The sequence below is a fragment of the Octopus sinensis genome, linkage group LG10, assembly GCF_006345805.1.
Source record: "Octopus sinensis linkage group LG10, ASM634580v1, whole genome shotgun sequence".
Classification (NCBI taxonomy): Eukaryota; Metazoa; Mollusca; class Cephalopoda; order Octopoda; family Octopodidae; genus Octopus; species Octopus sinensis.
Window position 1 is genome coordinate 80,611,630 of NC_043006.1, and position 26,574 is coordinate 80,638,203.

Below are 26,574 nucleotides of genomic sequence, written 5' to 3' on the forward strand. Positions count from 1 at the left end.
ATACAATTGTTCGTTTGTATTTCACCTGCCTTCGTCTTTTGTTTATTTCCGTAAACCTGCCTTCGTCTTTTGTCTATTTTCATAAAGCTTCCCGTTATATATATATATATATATATATATATATAAATATAAAGGGTTGAACAGAGTAAACAAGGAGAAAAAAAAAGACGAAAGCAGAGCAAACAGGAAACTAGACGAAAACATATCGGACGGGAAATATAGACAAAGACACGATACACGGAATATTCGCAGCTGAGTTTTTTAATATCGCTCGCAGAATTCTAGAAATCAGTTAAATAAATTTATAAATACGAATAAATTCTAAGCCGAATTTGAAACCTATTCTCTCAATGTACATTTTTGTAGCAATCTATATTATAAAATATATATAAATAGGTAAATATATATAAATATTCTTAGTAACACTATATAACTAGTGTTACTAATGATGAGAAATTAATTTAATATTCCCGTGTTTATAAATAGTGTTTTGACTGCTGTTAGTGTTTGTATAATGTCTCAGATCTGCAATGGGAGTGCCATCATTGTGGCGAATTCTACAACCTGTAAAGAAGGAGGTATATTTATCAGAATTAAGTGGTTATAAAATCGCAATAGACCTGAATACCTGGATAGTTGAATGTAAATTATGTACCGCTTACAAGAATATTTACTTAAGGTAGGAGAATTGTTTTGCAACGACTATATTTTATTTTGATATATTGCGATTTCACTAGATATAGCGTATCGAGATAAAAGAATAATATATTACCATTCCGGTTCCAAGGTGGTTAGCTGGCGGAATCTTTAGCACGCTGGACAAAATGTTTACTGGCATTTCGTCTGTCGCTACGTTCTGAGTTCAAATTCCACCGAGGTCGACCTTGCCTTTCATCCTTTTGGGGTCGATTAAATAAGTACCAGTTACACACCGGGGTCGATATAATCGACTTAATCCGTCTGTCTGTCCTTGTTTGTCTCCTCTGTGTTTAGCCCCTTGTGGGTAGTAAAGAAATAGGTATTTCGCCCGTCTTTACGTTCTAAGTTCAAATTCCATCGAGGTCGACGTTGCCGTTCATCTTTTGGGGCCGATAAAATAAGTACCACTTGAGCACTGGGGTCGATCTAATTAGCCTCCTAGCCATTCTGTTAGTAGATGTCCTTCATAAATGAAATGTGATATTATTAGTGTAAAATGTTGGCATATGGCCGGCAATTCCGAGAGGGAGGGCTAAGTGAATTACATCGACTGGTACTTATTTTATCGACCCCGAAAAGGAGGAATGGCAAAGTCGACCTCGACTGAACTGGAATTCAGAACGTAAATATGGACGAAATGCTGCTAGGCATTTTGTCTGGCGTGCAAACGATTCTGACAACTCGCCGCTTTAAAGAATGAGAGTATACTTTTCAAATTTTGGCGTTAGGCCAGCGATTTCGGAGAGGGGCGAAGTCGGTTGTATTGACGACATAACTCATCTGGTACTTATTTTATGAACCCCCAAAAGATTAAAGGCAAAGTCGACTTCAGTGGAATTTGAACTCGGAACCTGAAGACGGACGAAATGCCGCTAAGCATTTCGCCCGGCGTGCTGACAATTCTTGCGGCTCGCTGCCTTAAAGAATGATAATAAATACTTTTAACCTATGTACTATACAACCGCTAGAAATTGGAATGACTGTTATAGTATTTTCTCTCCTAGCTTTCAACATTTAATCAAACAAAATTTATAGAATTTAATATAGTCTCCTTGCTTTCGACATTTGATAGAAGATTCTCGTGAATTTTTGTAGTGGACTTTAGGAATAGCTATCATTCTTATGGGGAAGAGAAAAGGGTACTGAATTTATGTAAGGGGAAAATATGTATTGGAAATTGGAAGTTTTGGAATATGATACTTGAAACTTTTTACTAATACATCTGTCTTACGACACTTGAGTAATAATAAAATGCTTAGCAGAAATTCCATTCCCCAACCAATGACTTACTTTTTTTCTGCTCCCTATTAGGTGATAGCCATCTCGAAAATAGGTCATTTTCGTTACGCTGGGGCTAGTAACATTCTAAAAATAATACGTTGGGTAGGTTGGAAGCTCTTCTTTTGCTTTCAGCATTTGTTTTTTTGTGACTTTTTTTCTGCGTTGAATGTGTCAAATAGTTTCTCATTATTGAGCAGTAACTAAATATACTTCCTAATTTACCAGTGTATAATGGTATACATGAAGCATAATATCGATTTCGAAACTGGTTTTATTACGCGATGCAACTATAAAACACTCGGAAATCTCTTCTGCTAAATTAAAATCCTGTAGATTTAAATTCGTAAATTTTGAAGTGATAAGATTTGAAAATTCGGTGATTGATATAAAAATTTGAAAATCGTATCAGACGACGATTGACAGATGTAGTTTTAGATCCGTTATTCTGAACTAAATTGTGCAATAAATACTAGGGGAAACTGTAGCTAACTGTATATTTCCCGTTGTTTTACAACAACCACTGGTTGTGGTCTCTTAAGAACGAAGTATCCTACAACACAGATCAAGCATCTTAATTATAGACCATTCATTGTGTCTCTGACTGACTGTTGAGGAAGGCGCTCTCTCATAAAATACTTGTAAATTCGAGGAATGAAATTATCTCGGTATGGTCGTTTGGTTTGCAAGAAAAAGTAGCTAAATCACCTTCAGAGAGCACCTTACCAGTAATGATCATAGGACTGATGTGAAGTATGCTCTAGAGAATAGAAGACGGTGAGCTGGCAGAAACGTTAGCACGCCGGGCGAAATGCTTAACAGTATTTCGTCTGCCGCTACGTTCTAAGTTCAAATTCCGTCGAGGTCGACTTTGCCTTTCATCCTTTCGGGGTCGATTAAATAAGTACCAGTTACGCACTGGGGTCGATATAATCGACTTAATCTGCTTGTCTGTCCCCTCTGTGTTTAGCCCCTTGTGGGTAGTAAAGAAATAGGTATGCTCTAGGAAATAATATACTTGAAGAAAAAACACAAAATAATACTGGCACGTTTAGTTTACATCCTATGCAAAGAGTATAAATATTTTTCATTTTTATATCTATTGAAGGCGCGTGGCTAGTGGTTAAAATGTAGATCTTACGATTGTGGTTTCGATTCTCGGACCGAGGGGTGCTTTGTGTTTTTGAATAAAAAACTTCTCTTCACGTTTTGCTCCAGTAAACTTATTCTTTTATTTGTTTTAATCATTTAACTGCAGCCATGCAGGAGCACCGCCTTAATCAATATTATAAACGAAAAGTAATATGAAATATATAATGCCATGGCGTTTTATGAAACATTAAGTGTAATTTCAGAAGATTTTGTTGCAGAAAAGTATAATTAATAGAATTTACTTCATTAATACCACAAAAGAAGTGATTGAGTTGACCCGTCAACAATTCAGTATTGACAGTTATTTAATGATCTGTCATATAGTCGAATCAATTCAGGAAATATTTATATTATTACTTCAAAAGTAATATTACGGATGTAATAGTTAAAAAAATTACCGGAAGTGGACCCGAAATTGGAGGTTAGGCGCAAAATGTAAAGAATTAAATTTTAGGACAAAAATTTCTTTGACAGATGAAAGCAAATACCCAGTTCCCTTCTCTATAAAATAGTGATGACCATTCTTAAATCCTTCGATCAACGATTACATCGTTTGATTTTCATTTATTGTTGATATTACGAACTAAATTAGGGATCTCCCTCCAAAAGTAAAACTCCATATTCAATGTATTTGAATATTGAATAATCAATTTACTAACCTGAGTCTCTCAATAATTCTTTCAACACTAATTTGATATATTTTTTTATTAAACAGAAATGTTTTCTTGCGTACCATCGAGTTTCTGATAAACGGCATTGAGCCAATTTTTGTGATTGATGGAAGAATCCCAGAGTTAAAAGATTCAACAGTACACAAACGCAGAAAGATTTCCTATAATCAAGAATGTATCCCACCAATAAGAAGGGAACGGTCTCGGAGTATTACCTCTCAAAAGGTAGGATTTGTTTGTTTTTTGCTTTTTTTCTAATCTATTTTCGACAAAATTCCTTCTAAATTTCCTTTCAGATCTTATTTTACTTATGAAACTCAATATCATAAAGGGCATTAAGACGGCGAGCTGGTGAGATGCTTAGCAACATTTCATCCGTCTTTGCGTTCGGAGTTCAAACTCCGTCGAGGCAGACTTTGCCTTTCATCATGTCGGGGTCGATAAAATAAGTACCAGTTGACTCCTGGAGTCGATGTAATCGACTTACTTCTTCCCCGAAATCGCTAGCCTTGTGTCAAAATTTGAAATCAGTATTATAATGAACATACGACAGAATTGATTCAAGTTAAAATCTGTCCCATGCGAACTTGTGGTCTGCATTCAATGTGAAATCGAATTTGTAAAAATTACTTTTAGTGATTTGAAATTATATTTTGATATCGCAATCTTTATAGCAGTATTTAGTTAATTCATTCAATAACTGTTCCTCTCAATTTTTATAGCAGATGAATGCTGAGAGGTTCGCAATTATGTTATGTGCGGTGAAGTTTGTTCTTACAAGCGAATCACATTTAATAAAACAAATTACACATAAATATAAAGCGTTAACACAATAAGTATCTCTTATTTTAATGTTTTCGTTAGACATTAACCCGTTTATACCACCATTCTTTCCATGGGAGTATATTAAATACTAATTATATATACGTACATTATTATACACAAGACAATGATTTTAGGTGCCCACCTTTAACTGCTTTGAAATGTTATAGATGTGAACAGACTTTATATGATGTGGCTAGGAACAGTATGATTATCGGAGAAATTACCTTGGTGTGTCTTCTGCATGAAAATTATATGGTTAAATGGAGCTAACTTAATATTGAACATATGACCCTCTAAATTGTTAGTTTCCCTCATACATATAATTACTTTAAATTTAGTTGGTAGTTTAGTATGTGTCTTAACTAAATATTAAGACTTTATATTCACTTTTGTTAACTGTCATGATATGACTTAAAATATGAGTTATGTAAGTTCAAGACACTGTTTATTTTATTAAATCGGCTTTAAGATACACTTCGATTCCTGCGCTTCTACTGACAAATTTATTAATGGACATTAGAAATTGAACTAAGAAAACTTTATAATTAGTAAAAATTTTGGAATTTTACGGTTTGAATGGCAGTTTTTAACATAATTTCTAGGTAACTAAAAAATTTTAAACTTCGTATACTGGTAGAATGTGTTTTGGCTTTATTGAGAAAATTCTACAGTTTGTTGTCTTTTTCTTCAATTTCTGCAATTTCAACCAATCACTGACGTCTATTGAGGTAAACAACATTCTGTGCCGTATGAATATGTCCCTCGTTTAAGAAACAGATTGGGTTTATTTACATTTGTGAAGAAAAAAAGATACCCTTCCCACTAACCCTAACTCTAAAACAGATTGAAATGCAATAGATCGATACTAGGGTCATAATTATGGGTGACAATTTCATATGACACCGCTAGAAAAAAGTGCCGTTCAAACCAAAAAGATCCAAAATTTTCTCTTATTTACAAGATTCGGTAATTTAGTGCTTAAACAAGGATGACGTCAACTATTAGTGAAATCGGTCCGTCCCCTCTTGTTATTTTTCTCTTTCTGGTTCCTTTAAAGCCAACACTTAAGTGCTGAATAGAAACCCTATACACGGAAGCTGTCATTCTAGATATCAAACAGATATAAACACAAATGGAATTTTTCTTGAATTCTTTAATACGCCCAATACAAATTACAAGAAAGAATTGAATTTCCCAGAACAAGCAGTATTTTGAATTTTAAGCTATTTGTTTCTCCCTTTCTTTTCTTTTCTTCCTACAGTGCCAAGAATTTAGTTTGTGTATGACATTTCCGACCGAATTTCCCTTACGTCATTGGTAAAACCGACTGTCTTGCGTCATTGTAATGTTTATTTATATATTAGGCGTAATATCTCTTCAAGATACTTAAACCCTAAATGTGGGAAGAATATTGCGTTTTGACTGTTAGAAAGTGGTACAAATTACATTAATATACGTCAGTATCATAATGGGTTTTCCGAGGTTGGCTAAACACTCACCTGTCTTTTACTTTTCAGTGTCTTACCCTTCTGAAATATCTTGGAGCAACTTGCTTTACGAGTAATGGTGAAGCTGAGGCGCTATGTGCACAATTAAACGCAGAAGAGGTAAATTATAATCGAAAATCATATTGTTTAATTCCTCTCAATCTAACAAAAAGCTTTCATTGTGGAATGTATAATTAGGAATATCATATTGCGTGCATTTTCGGGGTATATATTATAAAAAGATATTACAAAAATAGGTCAACTATTCTATCGGACGAAACTCCGAGAAATGAATTCACCAGTCAACCACTGAAGCGAATATGATACAAGTTTCAGTATTTTTAATCGTGAATCTACGTTTGTGTCAAATTAAGAATTGGTTATAGAATCAGATAAACTCCAAACTAGTTGTAAATATTTTACATTATTTACATTCGACGGATATTTGTCCTCATCTTGTTTGTTGTTAACACGTTTCGGCTGATACACCCTCCAGACTTCTTCAGGTGTTTTGGGGAAATTTCGAGCCGGGGTTCACATTCTTCGATATTATTATTATTATTACTATTATTATTATTATTATTATTATTATTATTGTTGTAGAATAATAATTATTATAGTAGAAAATGTTTGTCGAACAGCCCACCTTCGAACAGCCCACATACAGTTTTCCGTGCGAAAAGCAGGGAGTGCTGACGTCCAACCCCACGACTTTCAATGTCTGCCCCTGTGCTTTGTTGATGGTCATCGCGAAGCTCAGGCGAATAGGGAATTGAACGCGTTTCATCGGGTAAACACAGTCCGACTGAATCAATGACATGCGGTAAATAAAAACAACATTCCCTGCTCCTTGACTTTTTTTTGCGCAAACTGCACGTGCATTTTTCTCGCGTACGCGTAATATCGATCGCAACAGCTGATATATTTGCGCGTACAAATGCACGTTCCCACGACTTTATCGATCGCATTCTCACCTGGAATCGAGTTTTGTAATTCTTTCAAGACTTATACACGTATACATGCTCTGATACCGTCGGTATTTACATATCAAATTTGAGCGCAATCGGATGGAGGATGCCCGAGATCCTAGAAGACACACTCAGACAGACAGAACGGATTTTATATAATAGATATCCGCAGAAGGCAAGAAGTTTGCTTCCCAACCACGTGGTTCCGGGTTCAGTCCCGCTGCGTGGCACCTTGGGGTTGTCTTCTACTATACCCATGGGCCGGCCAAAACCTTGAGTGGATTTCGTAGACGAAAACTGAAAGCCCATTATACACAAATACATACACAATGTGCGATGGTAAATCTTCACTAGTTTATTGTTCAAGTTTTGTGCATAGCATTCGATTTTGTCGACTACATAGTATAGTAGGGTCGGTTGGGCACCGTTCGTGAGAAAAACAGCAACTTGACGCAATTCACTCTGCCAGAAATTTGGAACGCATGCTGTACACTTTGGCATTCACACCGGAAGCTCCAATTCGAGCATTTCAGCGTGTTTGAGAGGACATGTAGAGTATTTGGAAAGGGTTGGATGAGTCTAATGGTGATTACGAGGATATGGCAACTTGGAAAACTCGTTCTGATAAGGAAGAACTGAATTTGTAGGTGAGGTCCAGGCCATAATTGACAACGATCCCTCCAAGTCAATTAGGTCCATCACCAGGAATATGGGAGTGTCTGAGTTTCTTATCAAGCAGGTAGTGCACGTAGATATTTGGTATTCCTCATACAATATGAGAAAAGGCCAATGTTTATCCCAAGCTATCAAAAACAAAATGAAAGACCGCGCTACAAAACTTTTGAACAGACTCGAGCATCCCCTCCAACCGAACATACTTTGATTTTTCGCAGACGAGAAAAATTTCTACAAGGATCAGATGAACACACAGGACAGCAGTTGGCTTGCCGTGTCCCTATACACATGTACTGAGAGTGATAAAAACCAAACACTCAGTCAACATTATGGTGTTTGGTTGATTACTAGTTATGGCGACGGTATATCGCCATTCATCTTCCCACACTGTCTCACACCCAACACAGAGGCCTACATCAAGTGCCTGGGGGGGGGGGGTTACTGGCTTGTGCCAAGAGGGTGACTGCTGGAAGACCCTACGTCTGGCAACAGGACTCTTCACTATGCTACACAAGCAAGAGGACCTAGTCATGGCTGTCAGATAATTCCTGTGACCACATCACCCCTAATATATTGCCACTTAACTCCCCAGACTGCAAGCCCCTTCATTAGGATGTGTGGGGCGCAGTTGAGTAAGAGATCAACAAAATTCCTTGTAACACCAAAAATGAACTGAAGGCAAGGATTATGGCAGCATTCACCAACTTAAACAAGGAAATAGTCCAAAAATGTTGCAGAAGTCGTCTGGAGGTCGGCGATTTTATTGAATAAATTTACTCTTTAGTATTTCAAGATATTTTTATGCAATTTTGCTACATATATCTGTAAAAATGAGAGGTGGGTGTTATTTTCATTTTGTGTAATTTAGACGATTTATTCACCGCACCCCGTGTGTGTGTATCTGCGACTACATTACCCCTAACTTCTTTTAATTTCATTTTAAGGTTGTTGATGCCTGTTTTTCATCAGATAGTGACATTCTCCTCTATGGTGCCCAAAAAGTCTACCGTAACTATTCTAAGATAAACAAGGTAAATATTTTACCAAATGCCACATACGTTATTATATAAACTGCATAAACTTTAATGTATATTTTCTCTTGGACTTACACAAATTTTCAGGTTTGATATATTGTTTTTTTTATAGTATGATCTTTCTCCGTTCATGGAGAAAATATTTCATTGGCTCTTCATTTGTTTCCGGAAAATATAATTTCGATTGTCCATTATATACACATTGTCGTGATTGATCGCCGAAATAGCTGTGGATAATTATGATGCAGCACTACAGTTTTACCAGCCACCTTTGTGTGAACTGTCTGGAAACCCGAATGCTATCACAAAATTTGAATCATTAACCAACAATGAACTGTATTATTTTACCATTATATATATATATATATATATATATATATATAGTGTGTGTGTTTTGCTTGTTAACACGTGACAAATTTATTGGTGCATAAAAGCTAAAATAGTTTTTGAAATGTTTTCTATTTTATATATTCTGCGAACGTATTTAATGCAAAATGTTTAACACAATTGTTATCCTTTGAAAATTGGTTTTAGATATTGTTTAGATGTAGTACAGAATATTTGTATCGATTTTAGCCAACACTGTTATAAACAGACCAGATTTTCTCCTGAGCTATTTCGTCCTCTTAATTTTGGAGAAAATTAGATTGAAGTGAGAAAGCGAAATCTGATCTAAGAATCGATTAAAAATATATTTTCTAATCCTTGATTAATGTTTTGAAACACTTGTCAGAGTGGATCTTGTACTGTCGATGAGAAGTATAGCGAAGCTGTATTTTTTTTCATACAAAGCACTTTATAGACTGAATTTATTACCTAATGAAAAGCTTGAGTACTATCTTAGTGCTCTTATCCAATTTGAGCCATGTGATATTACTTAATTTTGGCTAATTTTGTTTCAGATACAAATGTAATAACTGATATCGTCTCGTTTATTCCTTAACTTTTGAAAATATTTCGAATGTTTGCGTTCATTTCAGAAGCTTTAAATTTAAGAAGTAGGAAACTCTTGAACAAATGTAATCTTTATTTGAAAAATGTTACCTCGCTTAAGACAAAGGGGATGAAAAATTGAACTTCATGGAAATTAGCTACTTCAACTCAGAGTTAGGTCTGTGATGCTAAAATCATGAGGTAACTGTTAGTTACGATATTGGTGCTACTATATTTAGTTTTAAAAATTATTTTGATAATTCTAATGAATATAATGAAATTATTGCTAGTTCTCGTATAAGTTTAAGTTAGAGAGGTGGGGTGGAAAATGATGAATTTGAGGCAGTTTATATATATATATATATGGTGTTCGAGCTAATTCTGAAAGTTTCCATAGTAAATTTACTCAAGAGTAGCTACTCTCAGCTTCCACGACGGCTCTGGGACCTGGCCCATAAGTTTCTCACACTTCCTGGGAAGTTCTTCAAACACCTCTTTGCTCGTGGCCATCAGTATTGCCTTGGTGTTGCTGGCAGAGTGACTAGTATCATTCCCAACTGCACTCCACGATCGGGGGAATTAGGAGGTCAGAAATCGCTCCTAAGTGAAGTAGAAATTTTTCGACAATCACTTCTCACTTTTTCGCAGATATAGCAAGGAGACGAATCCTGCTGCTATGCATATGACCTTCCAGCCGTAACCCACCCCAACCAACCAGGGTTTGACCACAGCATCGAGCTGCTTTGCATTGTCATCTAAATTGAGGCTCTATTCAAAGATGTCTGCGCGGTATGAACTCACCGTCACTGGAGAGACCTCCAAAGACCATCAGAGTGTGGTGAACTCGGTTTTCATGGTACGTAGGACGTTACATCGGTTATAGAGACAGTCGTCAAGCGGTTCATTTTGGCCTCGGCTCTCAGAATGTGTCCCCTGCAGTTCTTGTTAGTGGTAGCCTGCTTTATATCGGCGATCCTTACATCTCTCACACAAAAGCCCGGACGCCATTACCATAGATGTTCCATCAACCTTGTCCATGAGTTGTTTAATGAAAACGGGCATGCAAACGTAGTCAGAACGCCTACTGTGTCCTTTCTTGCTGGCCACGGCTTCGTAGTCCCCGTCGAGACAGTCTATCGCGACTTGCATCCTTTAAAAGGTTCACAGAGCATTGAGCAGCTCTCATAATGTCGGCATGTTAATACCTGGCGCGAATCATTATGATGCAGATAACTCTTTTCCAACGTTCAGATGGCTTCTAGTCCGTCATATGAGCTAACGTTTTCTCAATTACAACTAATTTTTATGCTCTTCAAGGTCACTGACTTTTCACCAGTGCATCAAACTGTTCCTAACACTATGTAAACCATAATTTCTAACGACAATCCTTTTCTAGATTTCTGATTTTAAAAGAAATATTTCTATTATCTTAAAATCTTTACAATTATGTAATGGGTGAAATATTTTTCCAGAAGTATTTGAAAAGAAGTGAAGTGCAATAAAGATATTTGCATACAAATATCTTTATATACAAGGTATTAGTCAATTTATATAAAAATTGATGAAATATTTGTATATTTGAGAAAACTAGTTACGCGATTGAAAGGAACTTATTTTCCAATACAGAAGATCATGCACTGTTCTCGGTAACAAGTTTCTTACAGTATATCTACATTTTAATGGTGACTAAATTAAAGAAAGAAAGCTATATTATTTGTAAAACGCCTCCAAATTGACAGATAATGGTATAGTTTTATTGCTTTAGGATTGAATATGATCCAAATAGTCCATCGGAAAATTTCCTATTCACTATTTGTGCAGTAGATTTCAAATTAGTTTTAGTTGAACAACACCTTCGAGCCATTACAGTATGTTGTAATCTTCATTGATACAATCTTGCATTTTCTAGTTTTTTTTTGTATGAGTGTGATGTTAAGCGCAATTAAAAATGTAATGTGTAAAATAATTCTCCAAAGGCAGTTGAAAAGATGTGAAGCGCTAATAAAGATATTTGCAAACGCCGTGTCTTTATATACAATGTATTAGGATGGCAAAAGATGAATCTACAGATAATTTTAGCCATGTTTTATTTCTTTCGAGTGAGGATTCGAACTAGTTTAACAGATCCTTCACTTGCTTTTGCTCATAAATGTAATGCATATAAACACGAGGTACCTGCATCTGCCTATTCACATGGTGTAGGTTAGAATCTAGGTATATTCTTTAATTCAGTATAACCTTGAAATAGTCAACGCATGAAATAATTCATCAATCGAACTAGCTTCCAAGTATGAGAATGCACTAAATGCACTAAAGAACTATTCGATTCTATTCATAGTTTAGTTAGTTAGTTAGTTAATTTTTGGCTCAAAAATCAAAAAGCAAGGCCACGTAGGGGGACATGGAGTTATGTACAGGGTGGTGTTCATGTAAAGAGTTCAGGCCTACCGTATACACTTTACGACAGTACTCAGTCACTGAAATCCTAACACCTGATTGACTGTACTCCAGCTGATACAAAGATATTGCCTACTATTCTATAAAATATTGTAGACAGTCACACTATCTATATGTGCATAGTGTTGGCTAAATCTGTTGGGATAATCCGTAGTACGATATAGCATTCAAACAATGTTAAAGTGCTAGTAAAAAATACATTGATGTAAAATATGAATATATATTTTTTAGTATGTTTCCACCATTAAGCAATATGTAATGTAATAATACATTTGTTTTCAGCAATGTCTGTTAGAATCGATCAGTGCTAAAGATGTCTTTAACAAGTTCGGATTAGAGCAACGATCTTTGATTTGTTTGGCTTTGCTGATTGGATGTGACTATGACAGCCAAGGAGTGAAAGGAATCGGTTCAAAATATGCTTTGATGTTACTGGAGGAACTAAAACTGAAAAACGTCGATGCTTTGGAAAGGTATAGTCCTGATATTTACCGGATTTCCTTTCTTATATTAACTGAAATACAATTTTAAAAATAATTTTAGGGGTTTTAGTTGGAGTGAACAAAAGTGAAAATGTTTTCTGAGGTCTTGAAAATGTGGGTTCGGTTTGTGATCAGATTCGACAGTGTGTGTCAAATATATGTTTTAGAAAAGTCTTTTGTGTTGTAAAACAAAAGTATGTATTAAATACTGTAGTAAAATTACAAGTGCTTTCATGCGACATCTTGTGACAATAGCTGGAATTCATAAACCATAAAAACTTAACGTTCACACATTTCTAAATACTTGGCTATGTTCTTCCTATGGAAATCATAAAATCTTGGTGATGAGGATCGGTAAAACTTTAATATCGGAGAGTGGCCTGAAATAGACGGCATAGAAATATCCCTTGATACACTAAAGTACCAAAACGAAACATAGATGAAAAACTAAATATCAACTTCAATATTTGCCACGATTTCGACACTTCAACAATACCAGTACAAGAGGTTCAAACACGTTTCAATATTGTCTGCGTTCTTAACCCCAGGTAAAACCAACGTTTGCAAGCTTAATTCTGGAAGAAAAGCAAAGCTTACTGAAAAGGCCAAGAAAGTGACAGGGCTACAATACCACCTCGCTAGTCAGGAGTTCCATAAGTCTGGAAGCCATGAGAGGGATGCAAATTTCAAACATCTCCTCTCCCGCATCAACAATTATAAGCGGAAAATTACAATGCTTTACTGCTTTTATTTATTTTTTAATGGGTGTGTAATACTGCACTATTAGGATGTAATACTATTAACTACTGGGAAAATAACACTTCATAATATCCACAAATCTAAGTCACATAAAATAAACAATCAGAAATGATTGATTGCCTAATGTAACCATGTTATCTTTTCTGATGAATCTACAGTTGCCATTTTACAGCTTCAGGGTGGAGAGCTGCCCGATGACATACTGTGGTGCATGGAGCGAGATCTGTGATGATTTAAGTAACCATATCACAAACTTCTTTTAGCCTTTTAGTTGTACATCTTCGCTGAGTTAATGTCAAGGATTACCAGAGTATTTTGGTTCACCACGTTTATCCAATAGTAGAAATGTTGTTCCCGGTGTTAACAAATCTACCAGGAAGAAACTGCATAAGTTCACACAACCAATGTTATAGGAAATAGATACGAAGGACACAAAATTAACGGTGACTATTTGGTGTGGTCCCAAAATCGCCGGATATCAATATAGTCGAACATTTACAGGGAATTTTGGAACAGCAAGTGAGGAGTCGCTTTTCTTCACCATCGTCTCTAGGTTTTATTTGAATAATGGCTCAAAATTCCCCTGAAAGGCGTTCATAAGCGGTTCGTGTCAATTCATCGATAAATTTGTCGTGATTGCAAAGAGTTCAGCCAACCCTGAGTGAATATGAAGCGTTCCCTTGTTAAGCTGAAATTAAACTTTACATAGATTTGCTAACTTCATTGATAAAGTAAAAAAAATAATGCACTTCTATTGATTTTCATTTGAACAAATGAAAATTAATGCGAAATAAATTTGGTAGGTATTGTTGTTGAATTCCAGTTTCAATTAAATTTTGAAATTCATCACATAGCATTCCGGAATTGTTTATATTTACTAATAGCTATAATTTATGACTGTGTGCGCGTGTTTAGTTTAAGGTAATTGTATATTCACAAAACGAACATATTTCCTTGACATTTTACTTTCAAATTAGGATAAACTTAACTTTACTGCTTTTATTTATTTAATGGGTGTGTAATACCCATTTGGTTATAAATATAAACACTGCAGTGTTAGGATGTAATATTCTTAACTACTGAGAAAATAACATTGAATAATATCCACTAATCTAAGTATAATTTCACTCCTAAAATTAGGGTGGAAGTAGTGTTTTGAATAGTCTAAATGGATAAAATACACTCGACAGATTTAAGAAATATTTCAAGGGAAATTTGTAATTTGTGTCCCATAAAGTAAACATACTAGATTTTCTAAGACTGAAACTCAACACTCAACCACACCTCATCAACATCTACGACAAATTTAAGTTCAATTACTAAATGAAAGAAATAAAAATGTACATTAATTCTGTTTAGCATAATCCAATTATATATGTAATTTTCAATTTTGTCACGATAATATTCATACACGATGCCAAATTCGTCTAAAACTCAGTTTTAGAAAATCTAGTATGCCCCGCTTGTGTACTGTTAATGCATGACATGAAATATAATTTAAATTTCAAGTTTTAATGATGGAAACAAGAACCGGAAATACTGCAGAGGCAGCTTAGTTATTCAGACTGTGAGCCTCATCTTAGAGACGACACAGTTTTGATATTTTAATGGTTTTTGTTGATTTTGATCGTTATCACTAGGTGTCTTCTCTGCAACACCGATGGAAAAATTATGTGGACCTCAAGGGGGAACTGTTGAAAAATATACCCTATTTGAGCACATTCCATGAGAGTATCTCAGCCAGCCTATGTGACTTTTCACTCGTATCTTAAAGTTGAATATGGTATGACTTGTGAGTTGTCACAATTTTATGTAACCAGAAACCTATTTCTAACTTAAGTGTAATAACATTCGTATTTACCTTGCTAATTTTCAATATTAAAACAAAAGTTAGCATTCATAAGCTAGTCAAGTGCTCTAGACATTTTTAGTTTCAACACAACCAATAACCCTTTAGAAACAATGCCACTTAACTAAAACAGGTTTTGACCATTATTGGCCCAGGTCATATCTGACTTAAAAGAATCCCCAAGATTTACTTTCCAAGCCGAATTGTTTGCTGAAGACTATTTCGTGAGTCGGTGTATTTTACGAGGATGAGCTGAAAATATCATAGACTGACTATAAAGGAATGATGCTTGAGTCATGAAATCTTGCGTGCATTAATTTCAATTCTTATTAATATCTGTATTGTTTTCGTCCAGGTAAACGGACATCTGACTGTTGATAGAAGACTTCAAAGTAAATAGTAACGATTTCTCTTGAAAATTGACAAAATTTGACATCGTGCTCTTCTTACTAATAGAAAAAGGTTTTAGCTCTCAAGGACATTCATGCATATATAGTTACAGAATTAGGGGATGATTATCAGCTTTGTCAACAGTGTAAATGTGGCCAGCTTGATTCAGGAGGCGTATTGAAGATCACCCAAGGCCTGGACGTCCTGAAACTGCCTCCAGCGAGGAAAATACTAATCGTACCCACCACATGGTGATGGATGGCAGGCGGTTATCTATAAATCAAAGAACCCATGCTATTAGCATATCCCGTGAGAGTTGAGAATATTCCGCTCAATGAAATTGGCATGACGAAGGTTACTTCACAGTGTGTGACACGTTTTCTTAGCACATCACGGAAAATCTAACATTGTTTGAGGCAGATTCAGTTGGTTTCCTTGAGCGTTTCCTAATCCAGAATGAGTTTTGGGCTTATCAATTTGAGCTAAAGAGACAATTCGTGCAGTAGAAATGCCCCTCCTCACCTGCTCCAAAGAAATCTCGGGTCCTCTATTTGTAGGGAACTTGATAGCTTCAGTTTTTTCCTGGATACAAACGGTATTGTGCTTGACTGTCTTCAAAAGGACTGCATTATCAAAGGAGAATATCATGCCAGCTTCCTGAGGCAGTCATGAAAGGAGTCCTGTTTCATCAGGACAATACTCTAGCACTCAAGGCCTTCGTTTCAATAGCTTCTGTGCATGACTGTGGCTTTGAACTGGTTGATCACCCTTTCTGTTCTCCTGATTTGACATCATCTCACTATCATCGGTCTCCCAATATAAAAAAAAAACACTTGGTTGGGAACGAGTATCGTATTGAGAACGACATCATATCTACTACTGATGTTGACATTTTGACCAGCAAAATGAAAGCTTCTTCACCAATGGTATCCAAGCACTGCAACACCGATGGAAAAATTGTGTGGACCTCAAGGGGGACTGCTGAAAAATAAACCTTATTTTGGTACATTCCATGAGAGTATCTTAGCCAGCCTATGAACTTTTAAGACGATACTCATAACTTAAAGTTGAATATGGTATGACTTGTGAGTTGTTACAATCTCATGTGATATGAACTTTATTGTCATAGGGGCGTATGAGTTTAGGCGCCCATATAGATCCTGCAAGCTGTAGATAACTGAACTTAATATCGACATCATTTGGAGTGTTCATTGAAATGTTTCTATACAGAACAGATTGTGTAGCGCTTACGGGTGTGTCGGAAAGAATAGTTTTGTTTCTGAGGCGATCCCAGTAATGAATGCTTGTTGTAAATGCTTAAAAATGTTTCATCTCTAAACATGAGGTTACGAGTACAAACAAGTTATCGTATTTATATTCTGAATTCAGAATTTTATGTTGGAGAAGCAATGCTGAGCTACAGACACTGGCTAAAACAAAAGAGGAATTTATTAAATCTAGACATTGCCAACAATGCATGCACAAAGGTAATCGCACCGTAACATTTTATTTTATTCTAATGTACATTATGTTTTGCTATTGCTACACTAGACATTCCATTGATTGATATAGACTTGAAACAGCGTTAAAATATTCGTAAAACAACCTATGCATATGAACGTGGAACGCCATTAGCTGTAATGTTTCAAAGGAGTCACTGACAGAGACTTGCATGTTACAAACACAGGACTTCAGTCATCGCCAGACACTATTTCAAACTAAATTGGACTTCAATGTAACATGTTTTTTTAAAATTTTTAAGCTGATATACTAAGATGGTCGGTGTAAAGTAAAGGCGTACATTCTGGTATAATATTCTTCAAATTCTCGAGTTGCTTCTGATAAACGTTCTGAAATTGCCTACCTTGAGCCATATTGTCCGAGTTTGAAATCCTTTTTTTTTACCGGAAGTAAAGAAGCAGATTTCACTGTTTGGCTGGCTTTCCATTATCCATTAGAAATCATGGCAGGATTTTGGCTCATCTATGTTAAGTGATTTCTAGCGTGTTACATGATTCTTTGCAAACGACATTAGAAATTATCTTTTTATAAATGAGCTCGTGGTCAGTGTCGAAATCATGATTACTGGGTCGTGGACAAAATTTCTGGACTTATCAGCTTGTAGTTCCTTCAACAAGTTCCTCATATTACATTGTTCTCCACTGCTCTGAAAATTACTGCCAACTAACGCTTATACTGCCTGCCTGCTCTCCTAAATTTTCACATCTTGAATGTTACAGAATTGTGGGAGAATCAACAGGTTGTTTCTCTGATCGTGACTACATAAGCGCCTTAATTAATTTGCGAGAGCATGGCATATGCTACAAAGAGATAATAGTGTGTGAGAGACAGTTTAGGTTGTATTTTCGGTATTTCTGCTATTTCAGTTCTGCTGGTGTAGCCTGGTGGCCGGAAGGATAGTGGCTCTATCTTCCAGGTTCAGCAGTACAGCTGCCGCCAGCCACACGCTCCAAATTGGTAGTAGGTATTAGGCACTTTTCGATGGTATCCTTTGCTGCTATCTCTATCATTTTTGTTGCCAAGGACAGCGTTCTGTAAACTATTGTTTTGTGTTGTACATCACTGCTGAGGCAGTCAGCTTCGTGTTCGTTCCTTCCCTCTGCAATAAGCTTTTATATTTTTCCTGCTCGCCCCAGCCGACTTGCACTGTTTCGCTGATGACGTCGGCCACGGACCTGCAGTTCATTTTTCCTTTCTGTTTCAATACGGAGGTCGGTTTTATCATTCTCTGGTATGTTTTTCTCTTCCTTCATTTAGCGAAATGGGATGGAGGGTAACATTTGTTCGCACAATCCCAAGAAGTCTGAAATAACACATTGGGAGGCGTCAACTTCCACGTTGTACTGATTGTGAAAATAATGTTTCTTAAAGGGACACAATTAGCCCCTACGCAGGGGGTGGGATTCGCACAAAAACGAACCTGCTAAAGTTTTCCGTATGTCCAAAAGACACAGAAAACAGCAAAAGTTGTATAATAGTTAAAAAAACAACGGTAATCCCAAAAGGGAAAACCTACAATTAAACGAGAGCAGCTGAGAACTACGTATGTTCCGTAAGAGGCATTAAAAGAGAATGACTTTCCCCAGGACCCTGAAATTTGGGTTTTTAAGCTCTGGGAGTGGATTTGATTACATTTTTAGAAAAAGATTTGAAAATCATGAATTGCTAAAAATAGTTTTTGTTTCATAATTTGAAGTTTTTTAATGAAATGCTCCGTTTTCTTGTGGTCGAATTGCAATATTTTAAAATCTGGCATTTCCACATGCCCACCCAGTAAGAAAATTGGACCTTTTGCCAGCTTAAACATGTATATTCCATCCAACAGAAATATTCAATGAACCTTTTTCGCTGGGAAATTATATTTTCAGGAATGAGATATAAATACTTATTGCAGTTTAATGTGATTGTTGACAAAGTTAAAGGAGCAATTAAAAGTTATTTTGAAGTGGTTCAGATTTAAGTAGTTTGTCATACGTTTTTCAGTAATACAGACTGGACAGGGACTTATTTTATGGATAAAATATACTCTACTTCTAACAAAGAAAACGGTATTATATTCCAAAACAATACATTACTCTCTCTTTTAGTGCACCATCACAGCAAAATTGGATGCAAAAAATGTCGGATGAAGAAAGTGGCCACAAAAAATTGCGTTTGTTTTTGCCATGAAACCGTCCAGAAACTTAAGTTACATGAAATGGAACTAATAGTCAGAGAAAAAGCACTTTTAAATCCAGACTTTCCTTCAGAGAAAGTAAGCAAAAATAATTTATTCTTTTTCCTTCTTACACTCTTAACGCCCTCACCTACACTAGCACGTTCACTATCATGCATCCTCGTACACCATCTTACCAAAATGCATACACTCGCATACATGTACTGTTTGACCATGTACCCACCCATATATTTAGTTATTTCTCTATACCTAGGTCTCCTACGGTTGGCTCACCTTGAAGAAACCGTTTGTGATTATTTCCTGTCATTCTAATTACATTCCGTAGTACCGGAGATGACTTCTCCATACTCTTTTATTCTCTGTTACTCTTTTATTTGTTTCCATCATTTGACTGTGGCCATGCTGGAGCACCGCCTTTAGTCGAGCAAATCAACTCCAGGACTTATTCTTTGTAAGCCTAGTACTTATTCTATCGGTCTCTTTTGCCGAACCGCTAAGTTACGGGGACGTAAACACACCAGCATCGGTTATCAAGGGAAGTTGGACACACACACATATATACACATACATATATACGACTGGCTTCTTTCAGTTTCCGTCTCCCAAATCCACTCACAAGGCTTTGGTCAGCCCATGGCTATAGTAGAAGACACTTGCCCAAGGTACCAGGCAGTGGGACTAAACCCAGAACCACGTGGTTGGTAAGCAAGCTACTTATCACACAGCGACTCCATGCGGAGAAATAATGACTCGGCCGGGTAAAACTTTGATCTCCACGCTATGCAGCCTGTCAAGCAACGTTACTTCAGAGCCGCATTGGAAGAATTACATTTCGACCGTTTGTATTCGCGATCGTACTCTTTCGATCACAGTACCCAACGTTTATGACCGTAGGCGAGTTTAGACACGAAAACCGAACTGAAGATTACAAGTTTGACTATTTTACCAACCTGTCCACTTCTGTGGATCGAACGCTGGAGCATTACTGTTTCAGGACCTGAGATTCTTGTATCCAATTCAGGGCACACAATGTCGATTAAAGGCGTAATGAAAATGTTAAATGATTGCAAATAAAGTCGTTAAAGGGATGTATGTATATACTTAGTATTCAGCGTTTTACTCGCGTATTTTCAAACTGCAATGTTAAACTCTCAGATGGTTCTAATGTCGTCGTTATATACTTAATGTGTGATTGCATTGGTGGAATTTGATGCGATACGATGTCATATGGTTAATTAAACAATTTTGTATGTTAAAGACTTATGGTCAGTATTTTCATTTGTAATGACATAAACATGATACCATAAGTAAACATTTAACCATAACATTGAACTAAATGAAATTCTACCAACTTCCAAATGCGATAACCCTTTGCGTTTTATTCTAGTGTATATTTGACATTTTCAGACTAAATCACCGTTGGTTCAATTTTCCAATGCGCCAACAATATTTCACTGTATTAAAGAAATTGATATTGAAAAGAAATATTTATGGGACGCGGGAGGAGACAAAAATAACATAAGGAATCATCGTTCGAAATCAGCGGTTTTATTGCTTTTTTCCGCCAACGTTTGCAGGTCTAACCAATATCTGTGTCACTTATATACACGTTGAACTTCTGCACAGACCATGATAAATCCGAGGTTATAAAGACGTGAAGGTATTTGGTGGGATCGAACCCCGCTGGGAATACGAGATTGCGATAATTTTTTTTTTTTTTTACGAAATCAACATTCCTGTGCATATTTCAAACATGATTCTGATTTTACAGCTTAGTCCATTATTTATCTGCTTAGTATACTTCCTATAGATTATTGCAGAGTTCTTGGATTCCAAACAGATATATGATGCCAAAGAAAATATAACTTGGAAGGAACCAGATATTGAAAACTTGTGCAAGTTTATTGTTGAGAATCTCTTTTGGTCTGCAGAAAACTTCTTCCTGACGATGGTCCCATTGCTTATTTACTGGAAGCTAAATTCTTACCCTTACAGATTTCTTGACGATTTAAAACCTCAAAGGTAAAGATAAATTCTTTTAAACATTATCGATTCCTTTTTCATTTATTTATATTTTATTTTTAAAAAGAAGTTTATGATTTCTTTCTCTTCAGAACAAAAATAGTAACTATTCAGTTGTATCGCGAGCATTGAGTACAAAAAATAGTAACCTGCAGATGTGTGTTGTTCCGTACGTGTTTCCATGCTTATATTTAGTACAGCAGTTAACTCTGAGAAAACTAGTGATGTTCTATGCTAGCAAAATGTGGAATGAGTTTAGGCTTTGAAGAAACAGAAGTCTAACGTTTCGGTCACACTTCGTCGAAGAGAAAAATATCAACTGTTATTAATGGCTATAGAATTCGAATTAGTGAGAGGAGAGGGAACTAGTAAAAGAGTTAAGAGGGGGGAGATATAAAGTGGTATTGGACAGGGGATGACACTAGACAGGGAAGAGACTGAAAATAAAGTAAGTTGAAGAGAATTTTGGAAGGGAAAGATGAAAGGATGGACAGATAGACGTGCATGATCACAAAGGACACCAGATTACTCAATACGTTGTGCAGAGTAATGATTAATAGTAACATTAGTCTAATCAATCCGATATTTCCGATGAGTAATGACTGTGAGTCATTAACTGTCAGTCTACCAGTGTGTAGGCCACCCTTTCCAATGAACTCACTTTGGTACCTGCAATGAATTTCCAAGATGTCATTAGTGCAGATATCGGACTCTCGACTCCAAATTTCTTTAGCTCATTTAGTACGAGCGGCTTTGGATGCACTCAGCGCCCTCCACGGGATAGTGCGATATATACTTTAGAACGGGTCAAGCTTTATATATAAAACGCTTATGTAGATTTTAAGATTCATATTGGAGGATTAACGTTATTGCCATCCGGGATCTTATCAAATCAATAATTCTTAACATACAAAGAGGTGTAAAATTTTTCGAGCTTCGAAGTAAAGAAACACTCAGTAAAATTTTGTATAATTTCACAATTAATAAACTACTTTTCTATTTAAAATAACATTGCAATCAACTGAAAAGATGATAGCTATTTGGAGCGAGGTCAGTAAGGAGGATGAAACACAACTTCCATATTTAGCGATATAATCTTTCCCTGGGTGACTTGAGGAATATATGGACTTGTATCACCGTACAATAAAACCCTTTTACCTTTGGTCAATGATGAATGCTTTTTCATTTGCAATGTTCCCAGGTGACGAGAATATTTCTCCGTTTTACATTTTGAGTTTTGGTGTGGCACTTCATGTTGGACGATGACATTCATGTCCCACCAATTGTAGAACATAACTCTTTTCGGGTATATTCCTGTTCTGGAGATAGATTCTCCTTTTTAGTTGGGAGCAAGCTATTGTTTTCGCTTGATATAATTGTAGAGAACACACTTTTCATAACTTCTGATGTTCTACACTGGAATAATTCTGTAGTGAGTCTCCTCTTTAATGACGAACAGAGGGCAATGTTTCGATCAAGCTAAACCATTTCATTGGAACCGCTTCGAAATTGGCCTCTCTTGCCCAAACACATACATATTATTACTAATATAGGTATGATACTTACATCTTTGAAGGGAGATGGTTGTCGATGATATCGACTCCAGTTCTAGAGCTTTAGCTTATAGATCTTGGAAAGATGAAATGTAAATTTTATCTCGGTGAGTATTAAACTTAGAATGTAAAGGGCCGGATGAAATACAATGAAGTAGTTTTTCAACGCTCTAACGTATCTACCATGTAATATTAACAGTAAGAAAGAAATTTCAGACTTTGGCATATGACCAGCAACTTCTGGAAGAGAGTTTAATCCATTACGTCAACCCAAGTATTTGGCTCGTACTTTATCTAATTGGTCCCCGAAGAATACAGGACAAATTTGATCTCGGCGGGATTTGAGTTCTGAATGTAAAGAGCTGGAAGATAAGCTACTAAGCATCTTGTCCAATATGGTAACGCCAGCTCGTCAGCAATAAACCTTTTTAGTAGTTCTGATGGATGTAACAGTATAACATATTGCAACATCTTTTGCCATTGCTTGTAAATATCTGATTCCCTGGACTTTACTGATGAAATAAAATTTCTTATTAATCAAAAGGTGAAATTCATATAAATTGTGAGAAATGTGGTACAATTAGACAAAGAAAGAAATAGGGTAAAAAACATTATATGAAACTAAAATTATGACTGCGTACAAATTTCTGAGAAGGGAATGGCGTATGAAGTGCAATACTGTATAAAATGATTTCGTACAAATTTAATTTGGTAATTATCAAATGCTTCAGAATCCTCCAAAAATGTAAAAGGAATCACCAACACGTTTACGAAGTTGAATGGTCCAAAATAAGTAAGTAACAATTTTTAAAGATTTTCTTACATTCTCAAAGTACATTCCGTATAATTTAGACAGCGAATTTTGTAGAACTGGTTGAGTTATGCTCGTAATATTTGGGAGAATGCAAACACCACTAAAATTGTAATATCTTGTGGGTGATCTTGGCATTTCATTATTTCATTTAAGCCATTTACGGTAATTAAATAGCTGTAAATTTATTATATGTACTTAAACAACCATATATATTCCTTAGAAAATTAATCGTTGAAATGTCTCAGATTTGTAATTTTGGCTACTATTATAATGCTATTAAGGCAGCGAACTGGGAGAATCGTTAGCCTGCCGGGTAAAATGCTTAGCATTTCGTTCGAGTTAACGTTCTGAGTTGAAATTCCGCTACGGTCGACTTTTGCCTTTCATCCTTTCGGGGTCGATAAAATAAGTATCGATTGACGTAATCGACTTATAACTTGGTGGACTTGTGCAAAAATTTGAAACCATTATTAAAATGCTACTACAAAGATATATTTCTTTTTAAAGTGTTAATTCGTTGTATTTTTGTGATGAAGTTCACTTCGCAGCCTCGTGGTTTTGGTTTCAGTCCTAATGCGTGGTGTCTTGTGCATGCGACTTCTGTATCTTTGGATCAACCAATTCCTGGTGAATTTAGATAACGCAAAATGTGGAAGTCTGTCTAGTTTGTGCGTAATAATTATATATTATTTATTTATGCACCCTTTTCAAGTCTATCCAGGCTCATAGGCCCGGTTTCTGTGGCGTATGTATTCCCCCCAGCTGGACGGGACGCCAGTCCGTCGCAGCGTTACTCAAGAATCAGGACGAAAGAGTGAAAGTTAGAGCGAAAGAGTACAACAGGGGTCGTCACCACACCCTGCCGGAGCTTCGTGGATCCTAAGGTGTTTTCGATCAATAAACACATACAACGCCCGGTCTGGGAATCGAAACCGCGATCCTCCGACTGCGAGTCCGCTGCCCTAACCACTGGGACATTGCACCTCCACACACACACACACACACCTTTCAGTTAGTCTATCACAAATCCACTTACAAGGCTTTGGTCGACTCTCTACAACTGAGTAATAGAAAATGCCTTATCTAAAGATTCCCTTCACGAATTGCTCCAGATTAAGAATTTATACAGAATTCTATTTTTTCATTCACATTCAAACGGTGAGAATATTATTTAGTAACCACCGATGACTAAATTTGTTTTGTTTTATTAAATCTAGAAGAAAATTGGACCAAACTGAAAGTCTACACAAGTTTTGTTGATATTAAGAAGTTTACGGCATGCTTCCCAACTATGGCAGAAAAGTTTGAAGAGTCCATCAGCGCTGGTGTGTATGAGATTTTATGTCTTAATGTAATTGTGGTAGTAATTCTCCCAACAAATCTAATCAAAAGCTTTTACCATTATCATTTCGAAGATAACTGGTTGTCGACTTTTAGTGTGTCACCTAGGTTTTCTTTAATCTTCAAAATTTATACCTCAAAAATAATACAAAATTGCAACACAAAGATGTATGTGAATACATGCTGGCTGCAATGCACACTAAATATAACCCACTAATTATTTCTTTGTAGGTGCAATGGCCCAGTGGTTAGGGCGGCGGACTTGCGGTCGGAGGATCGCGGTTTCAATTCTCAGACCGGGCGTTGTGTGTGTTTATTGAGCGAAAACAAAGCTCCACGATGCTCCGGCAGGGGGTGGTGGCGATCCCTGTTGTACTCTTTCGCCCCAACTTTCTCTCACTCTTTCTTCCTGTTTCTTGAGTAACGCTGCGATGGACTGAGGGGAGCACATACGTCACAAAAACGGAGAAACCGGGCCCATGAGCCTGGCTAGGCTTGAAAAGGGCGCATAAAAATTGAAAAACATGAAATTTCTTTAGAGAGGACAAAAGTCTAAATTTTTGTGAATAAGCTTTTCTTGGCCCGGGTTATATTCGGACTTAGGCAAGAAGTATATTTAATATCTAATGCAAAAGCAAATAAAATTCTGAATTTAGTTTAATATTCATAACTATAATAATCTTAATTCATTCCATTAATTTCTCGTGTTACGATTTTAATTAGAAACTTTTATTTAACATGAATACATTAATTAGCGAACCAATTACGTCTACTACACGCTGCATGTGATAATAAAAAGAAAAAATTCAAGGAGGTGCAAATGACCACATATCTTCACTGTCCAGTATTATTTAGTTATTGCCTACAAGATTTACCATAAGTTCTGTTGTAATTGAATATTAATATTTTAATAACACTTGGGAATTACTAAAAAAGAAAAAAAAATCATTACTAAATTAAATTTAATAAAAAAATTCGAATGTTTCTTGCAGTTGCTGAACAGAAAGCAGCGGAAGACTGAATGCCGTAAAACTTTGGAAGAAACTACATAATGTATGTTAGAAATAAAATTATTTGAATGAAATATAGCTGTGTCTTTTTAATATATCACTTTCTAGCACATGTGAAAGGCCACAGGCTTTTATTGCAGTGACAACCTTCGATAATATCTCCTATTATTCATTATTTTGTAGTTTGTCCGCTCTGAAAAAATCAAGCAGATAAATTTCTAATAACGAATACGAAGGGACATAACTCTACATCGCAAAAATATTTTTGACGTAGTGTTAATTCAGGGGAAATAACTCTAAAGACGAGTTATTTTTCTTTTAAAGTTAAAATGATTTTTAAAAACACCAGCAGTAGTGGATACGAGTATACTCTCTTACAATACATCGTTTATTAGTTTATATAATTTCGTTTTACAGAATTTTTTTACATGTTTGAATAATATTTATGCAATCTCTATAGTAATAATAATTGCATAGT

At 36.0% G+C, this 26,574-nt stretch overlaps 1 protein-coding gene across 3 annotated transcripts; it reads left to right on the top strand.

Moving 5' to 3' along the window:
* Positions 1-483: 483 nt before the first annotated feature.
* On the top strand, positions 484-26,170 carry LOC115216269 (flap endonuclease GEN homolog 1-like). Of its 3 annotated transcripts, none has more exons than XM_036506238.1 (11): positions 484-679; positions 3,845-4,025; positions 6,143-6,232; positions 8,700-8,786; positions 12,462-12,652; positions 17,049-17,146; positions 19,268-19,434; positions 21,167-21,378; positions 23,663-23,724; positions 24,963-25,070; positions 26,079-26,170. In XM_036506238.1, exons 1-11 carry the CDS (start codon positions 531-533, stop codon positions 26,105-26,107), a joined length of 1,374 nt encoding a protein of 457 aa, XP_036362131.1. In that variant the 5' UTR covers positions 484-530; the 3' UTR covers positions 26,108-26,170. The 3 variants fall into 3 exon arrangements, 2 of the variants coding, with proteins under 2 accessions (XP_036362131.1, XP_036362132.1); XM_036506239.1 differs by having other exon boundaries at positions 21,197-21,378; XR_005000826.1 differs by lacking the exon at positions 23,663-23,724.
* Positions 26,171-26,574: the final 404 nt, after the last annotated feature.

Excerpts from the sequence above, each read along its gene's own strand:
- LOC115216269 (XM_036506238.1), top strand. The coding sequence starts at position 531 with ATGGGAGTGCCATCATTGTGGCGAATTCTACAACCTGTAAAGAAGGAG. Across the intron at positions 21,379-23,662 it reads GACGATTTAAAACCTCAAAG|AATCCTCCAAAAATGTAAAA; the intron begins GTAAAGATAAAT and ends CAAATGCTTCAG. Across the intron at positions 23,725-24,962 it reads AGTTGAATGGTCCAAAATAA|AAGAAAATTGGACCAAACTG; the intron begins GTAAGTAACAAT and ends TATTAAATCTAG.